The 7,070-nt window shown below is 33.9% G+C and overlaps 1 protein-coding gene across 1 annotated transcript; it reads left to right on the forward strand.

Moving 5' to 3' along the window:
* Nucleotides 1-638: 638 nt before the first annotated feature.
* Nucleotides 639-6,943, forward strand: LOC135686788 (methylmalonic aciduria type A protein, mitochondrial). The gene is made up of 3 exons (XM_065203122.2): nt 639-1,579; nt 4,728-5,044; nt 5,987-6,943. The coding sequence occupies exons 1-3, from the start codon at nt 1,075-1,077 to the stop codon at nt 6,278-6,280; spliced, it is 1,116 nt and encodes a 371-aa protein (XP_065059194.2). The 5' UTR covers nt 639-1,074; the 3' UTR covers nt 6,281-6,943.
* Nucleotides 6,944-7,070: the final 127 nt, after the last annotated feature.

Genomic DNA, 7,070 nt, shown 5'->3' on the forward strand with positions numbered 1-7,070 from the left:
TTCTTTAGGACAATTCAAAGAAGCACATCATTTCAATTTTCCATTTGATGAATTCACGAGCACCTTTCGGCTTGACTGATTAACGAACTAATAACCTGTAAACCACATATGTTTCGGGAAAAAATATGATATATCGCTGGTGTATCAAGGGGGCGTGTTTGGATCTTGTACATTCAACGGTTCCCATCTCATGGATAACAAACAAATGGCAAGCTTGGCAAAACTCATATTTGATGTTACGCAGAACAAAAATGACACAACTCTTTGGGATTATTTTAAGCCAGTTTCATCTGTACACAATATCTGTACAAAAAAGACAAGCAACGTCTGGCTTTTTATCACAGCCTACAGTAAGAATAAATTTGTAAAAAATGTCCATAATTTTATCAAAGTTTAAAATTAAACATAATTTTATCAAAGCCTTGAAAAAGTGGATTCAAAACTGACACTAGTTGGAAAATAGTTCTCGAAAAGACTTGGTGATTCCTAAATTAATGAGCACATACTTTATTGATCTTTGGCATTATTCGTTTTTCCTTTTCCATTACTGCCTCCCCCCCCCCGCCCCCCCCATTACTTTCTTTTATCATTTTTCTTCTCCTTTCTTTTATTTTTGAATTCTGTACCCTCTTTCGAAACTTAGTTAAATCTTCATCATAAAATTTGTCTTAATGTTGTAATATTTCGCAATTCAGTGTAATTACATATGCAAGCTTTTTAATTGTAAGTAATTTAGTAATTATATAACCTGTAATCAAAAGAATGTATTAAATTGAATTGAATTGAATCATTAACAGCACCAACAACCCCTGTTGAAGTTGGACAGGTTCGGTTGGAACTTCACGTTAAGGCAATCGAAAGAAGATTTTACAGGCAATAATACGGTCAGAAGATTCCAATTTAAAGATAACAGCTTACGTTAAACTTAATTTTTTATCTGAATTACCATTTACGGAAAAGAGGAGAAACAGATACCTGTAGGGTCATACCATAAACCAAGGTGCGTCTTTTTCATCAATGAAAGGTTAAAGGGAACCAGATTTTTTGTGGTAGATTTTCATCAAAATTTTAAGTATGCTGAACCAGCGAGCAAGTTTCAGGATGTGCAGCAGTTTTTGCAATCTTGGAGCCCAAAACATTGCTTTCCAAAAGCGTTTTATTCGATACTCCAATGCAAGTGTAGATACAATATACAACGACATCATTAGTGGAAAACGCTCTGCTTTGGCCCATGCAATAACACTTGTTGAATCAACAAAACTAGAAAAGAGACTTATATCTGAGAATCTGTTAAGTAGAACTTTAAAGCGTTTGCGAGGAGGAGCTACACATGCAAACGTCAAGCAAAAGGCATCCTTCAGAATAGGGCTTACTGGGCCTCCTGGTGCAGGCAAGAGTACTTTGATTGAAAACCTTGGAAAGTATTTGACATCATTGAACCATAAAGTTGCTGTTCTAGCAGTTGATCCATCATCAGCAAAAACTGGAGGATCACTGCTTGGAGATAGAACCAGAATGACAGAGCTGTCAAGAGATCCAAATGCATATATAAGGCCATCACCATCTTCAGGAACACTTGGTAAGGTTATCCTGTAATTTAGCTTTGCTCAGGCTATTGATTTAGTTGCCCTTGTTGATAATTATGCAAGAATTAAGCAAAAACATGTAACTGTACAAACAGTTTGTTACAAAGCTTAATTGAAAGGTTATTACTTCAGGCCTCAATTTTATCTGACCTCAAGAAAAGTTGATTGTACCCAAGGCTGGAAAACTTGCATATGCTTGCAGCTTTGCTGGACTTCTTGTGCTTGCACCTCGGACCTTTTGAACAAAAAATACCAATGAAGTCATTTACTTTTTTATACTATAGTTATGTATATAAAATGCATCATTGCTCACAACTCAAATGCTTCCCCTCGCAGGTAGCAGCTGATAATATGCCTTCGGTTGCAAAGACACATCAGCAAAAGCATACAAGTTTTCCAACCTGGACTGTACCTAGAGAAACCACCATCATTATCATGATCATAATAATAATCATCATCATCATCATTACATCATTAACTTTTATTTCTGTGTCAAATAAATTTAGCATACTTGCTAATTAGGGACACTTTATATACAAATAGAATATCACTTTTACAATTCAAAATTTAAAACAATTTTAAAATTTTACAACTATGTTATTAAAAGTACCCTAGTTCAAAAGTTATTGTTAACAAAAATGGTAATTACAGTTCTCCGTGCTGGTCATTACTGACAAATCCGAAATTTTTCTTAAGTTTCTTTTGAATATCCCATTATTTTTACTATTTCTAATGTCCGAGTGCAGTTATGACCAAATCATAGGCCCTAAGTACACTTTTGTTTAAAAAGTATTGGGACAAATTTCAAAATTTCAACATCATTTCATGTAACAAATTTGGAAAGACTTTTTTAAAATCTTCTCGTTAAAAAAGTACGGGAGCTATTTCCATGAAATTTTTACAAGACATTGTTGATGTTTCACAGCCCTTTATGTTTTCTAATTAATTGAAAAAACTTTGACCATAAAATTTCTATAGGCCTAGAGACGTAAACATGGGAGTTCTTGAAAATCAAGAACTGAGGGAAGAGAAGCGCTTACAAATTGCTTTCTGCTAAAATATAGCAAACAGGGTTCGCGATATTGCATCAATTGTTGGCTGCTGAATGATTGCAGCTTTTTCCGTACAAGAAGATTAACAAATTTACCAAGGGTTGCCAGGCCAAAGAGGTTTATGATACCAAGGTACAAAAGGTCATTTCTGAGGGAACTGCAAAATGAGAAGTAATAGGTTTGAATCGTTATCAGAAATTATGTTGTCATGTAAAATGAAGCTAAACCTTGGAACATAAGCTAAAACATGGCTATAAAAACATGAGAAATACTAATTTCCGGGCTTTTAAGAAAAAAATGCTATCTCAAAGCAAAAATTAATCATCAACAACGAGAACAATATGGCTTTTACTTGAATGTTACGCAGTTTTGTCAAAAAATGTAGTGTTTACATTGTTGTAATCAACTTTATTTGAAACTTATAAACAGGAAAATCGCAAGAGTCTTATGTTTTCGTGGTTATTCTTCATAAGTTGAAGCATTTTCTTAACTTTTTATCCCATTTTGGGGATACATAGGCCTAGATTATTTGGAGAAAGACTGCCCAAATCTCAAAAAGTTTCTGTTGCAAAACCAAATCTAACACAATGCCGTAGTTGGTTTATCGAATTTATCGAAGTGTATATTATGAAATGTTTCCCATACATCACAGTTCTACATCTTGGTACATTAAATCCGGCATTGGAGAGGCTTTGGGCTAAGTTGTTTTTGACCTTGTACATGAGAATAGCAATATCTTGCAATATAGTTTGTTGTACGAAAGTATGGATAGATTTGATTTTTCTAACAGTGATTCGTAACTACTTTGTTAATCACAAAACATTTCTCTTAAAGATCTCTTTTGAGTTCTTTCAAGTTTTCTACAATCTGATGATCTGCAGAAGATAATGCTAGCCTGCGTCGCAGACCATATTCTGAATATGGTCTGCAATGCAGGCTAGTGAATTACCAGTCTGCAATATGTGTGGGTGGTAGAATTGCTGTTTTATACAACACTACTTTAGCATCCATTGGTATTAGGTTTTGAGTCTAATCAAAACTCCTACTCTCTGACTTGCCTTTTTACAAGCGTTGTTTATATGCTCATTGAATGTCAGTTTATCATCAATTGTGACTCCCAAAAACGTTAATGCTTTCATCTGTTGCACAACATCATGTTCTTGAATCTTTTGGCCAGTGACATTCATGGCCTGATATTTTTCTTTGTAAGCATGTAGAAAGTTATTGTCTAGATTACCAGATTATCATATTACAAGTGGAAGAAAGGGTTTATAACAACAAAACAAAAAAGTGAATATTATAAATTGTCTTGGCATTGATTCCTTCAGGCACTGCTTCCTTCAATTCATCACTTTTGTTTCACTTTCACTGCTAAGGTCCAGACAACACAAGCAGCAACTACACTGGGGCTTGAAAATATTTTAGAGAATGATTAGTTCCCCTTTGGTGGCCTGTTAGTGTCGAAAACCTTTCAGCAAGGAACTGAAAATCTAAAAAAGGTGCTTTTGGTATCTGTACTTTTATATCAATAGAACATTGTAAAGTCCTGGCAAATTAATGCATCATCCAAACTTGCAAATTATTTGAGGCTCCTCTACTTTCCGTCCTGGCTCTCCTTCGCAACGGAAAGTAAAGTTTGCACGCAGGCTTACAGTTTTGAGTTATCCAAAAGTGGTTGTTGAGTTATATTTGCTATTAGATTGCTTTGCCTGGATTTGAAACCGATTTAACCAGTTTCTCCAAACATTATCGCTAGCCACATTTAGCTATCACCAAGTTTTGAACTTTTGAACTCAAGGTTAATTTTGTGGAGCTAAATGATAGCCATGCATGAAAAGCAATTTTTAAAAATCTCTTGTTTTTTGCAGCCACATTGCAAAGAAAGTGCTTTGAAAAAATTGTAAAGCAGTTCCTGGTCGGTGTCAAATTGAGTTTGTCTGGTATAAAGCTGTTGATCCAATAATTTTCACTTGACAATCATGTTTTGGTCATTCCAGAACAAATCAACGTTCCCACTGTGGATGCGATGTCCAATTTCTTCTTGTAAATACTTGTATTAAATTTCAAATTATATCATTTTCAATTCTAGGTGGTGTTACAAGAAGTACTAATGAAGCAATTGTCCTCTGTGAAGGGGCTGGCTACAATATTATTCTTGTCGAAACTATGGGAGTTGGACAGTCAGAATATGCTGTGAAAGATATGGTTGACATGTTTGTATTGATAATTCCACCAGCAGGAGGTGATGAGCTGCAAGGTATCAAGAAAGGAATAGTTGAAGTTGCTGACCTCATTCTAGTCAACAAAGCAGATGGAGACTTTGAAGCTCCTGCAAGAAAAATTCAGGCAGAGTATACAAGTGCACTTAAACTTCTTCACAGACATCATCCACTGTGGAATCCTCTAGTAAGTATATTGAAAGAAGCATTTTCAATATAATAAGCATAATGTGGTCCTGCAATTTTTAATATCAGGACATCAAGGCAGAAAACTGCAAGTATTGAGAAGTATTCTGTGCTGTCTACAATCTGAAGGATTCTATGATCTTATGTATGTATGTATACATGTGATACCTGTTCGTTGATGTTAGTTGATTCTTTCATGATAATTTCATTGATCTTTTTCCAGTCTGCCAACCTAAAAAGCTGGAATCTTTTAATCGAAAATGCAATCAAATCTGAAACTTTTTATTGTGATTTCAAGTTTTTTACAGAAATTGTTTTCTGGTTATGTTGACATAGACCCAATACCATTAGTGACCACAGCTAGTACAGTGATTTGCAATATTTGAAACATTTACAGAACTAGATTTAATTTAAAGATTTTATGAAAAAAATTTCTCTGTATGTTACTAAGAATAGCCTTTTTGTGACAATGATTGAAAGCTGATGCCCAAATCTCACTTTAAGGAAAAATCAAAAACCTTTTTGGTGGACTTGAGGCATTCAAGAAAATAATAGAATTCCCACGCCCAAGTGACAAAATCCTCTATCACTATTTGCTAGCAATCACCCCTGATGTTAATTTATCTCTGATTAACTACATATCATGCAATAAATCATACGTTTCTTGTCAAATTAAAGTCAGAAATTGATATGCCAAATGAACGTCACTTGCCATGTCTATAGGATGGTGATATCTTCCAACAAGTGAATCAGAGGCAACTGATATAATAAATAGGATAAAGTGTTTTGTTTTTCCCATCTATATTAGTTCTAGCTTTTGAACTGGTGATGATCATAGTAAAAAAGCACTGCAGGATAAGTTATCATTTTGCTGATCATTTGTTGATTTTTATCCCTTGGCAGCCTGCCTTCTACATATTTATCTATACTTCCTATGTTCCAGGTGCGAAGGGTTTCTGCCTTGACGCAAACTGGTTTAGACAAGGCATGGGAAATTATGCAAGATTATCACCAGATAATGGTGAATGCTGGTGAACTTGAATTAAATAGGAGAAATCAATATAAGGTCTGGATGTGGAATCACATTAGAGACAATATAATGGATCGTTTTAGGTCACATCCAAAAGTAAAGGAAAGTGTCTCAGTGATTGAAAATCAAGTTATGAATGAGATTATTACACCAGGAATGGCAGCAGACCAACTAATGAGAGTTTTTACAGCTGAAGTGAAGATATAGGGCAAATGATAGGTAACATTTAAGTTTCTGTTTTAACTATTGATAAATTGCTAAAAAATTCCTGAAATATTGACAAATTATTGACAATTTGGTAAAATTGTACAGAAATCTTGATATATGACAATTTTTTATCAGCATTCTTTTGAAGCTTGGATTGAAAGGAACTAATTTCAAAAACAGTAATAATGCTTGCATATAAACATTCACATGCTGCTCTGAGAAAAATTTTAATGCTCCTAAACTTACACTCGAAGTTAAAAATGAAAATTTTTGTAATGGTATTTTTATAGTTAAAAAGTGTTGATCTAACAATTATTTCCTGGCTTATCTCTAGTTTTATTCAGTAACAATGTAACACATTCTTATAAAATCATTTTAGAGCAATTTTAATGTTTTCAAAGTATTAACTGTTTTGGCATTGTTTCTGTTTGCTTTTTTAAGCAGTTTTTAGTTTCTAAGATTTTGAGTTTTAAATTGTCGAGGGAAATCTGGAATTTTGTTGCAAGTTGCATTGCCTAATTCTAAAGAAGGTAAATCTAAATGAATCTGATTTATCATAGAATTTTCATTTTCCTATAACTGTATTATGTGTAAAAAAACAAAAATTATTCGTTTTTGGTTACATTTTCATCATCAAAGCTGATGTTCCAAGATCTGAAAGTTTGATAAAGTTAACTATTCAACATGCCAAAAGTGTGTAGTGCCAATGCCATGATCCCCAAAACATGTTAAAATATCTAAGACACGCATAGTATCTTCTTAATTATCAAGGTCACACACTCGATCTCTT

The sequence above is a fragment of the Rhopilema esculentum genome, chromosome 6, assembly GCF_057945365.1.
Source record: "Rhopilema esculentum isolate cy_ngs chromosome 6, ASM5794536v1, whole genome shotgun sequence".
Lineage (NCBI taxonomy): Eukaryota > Metazoa > Cnidaria > Scyphozoa > Rhizostomeae > Rhizostomatidae > Rhopilema > Rhopilema esculentum.

Excerpts from the sequence above, each read along its gene's own strand:
- LOC135686788 (XM_065203122.2), top strand. The coding sequence starts at position 1,075 with ATGCTGAACCAGCGAGCAAGTTTCAGGATGTGCAGCAGTTTTTGCAAT. Across the intron at positions 1,580-4,727 it reads ACCATCTTCAGGAACACTTG|GTGGTGTTACAAGAAGTACT; the intron begins GTAAGGTTATCC and ends TTTCAATTCTAG. Across the intron at positions 5,045-5,986 it reads ATCCACTGTGGAATCCTCTA|GTGCGAAGGGTTTCTGCCTT; the intron begins GTAAGTATATTG and ends CCTATGTTCCAG.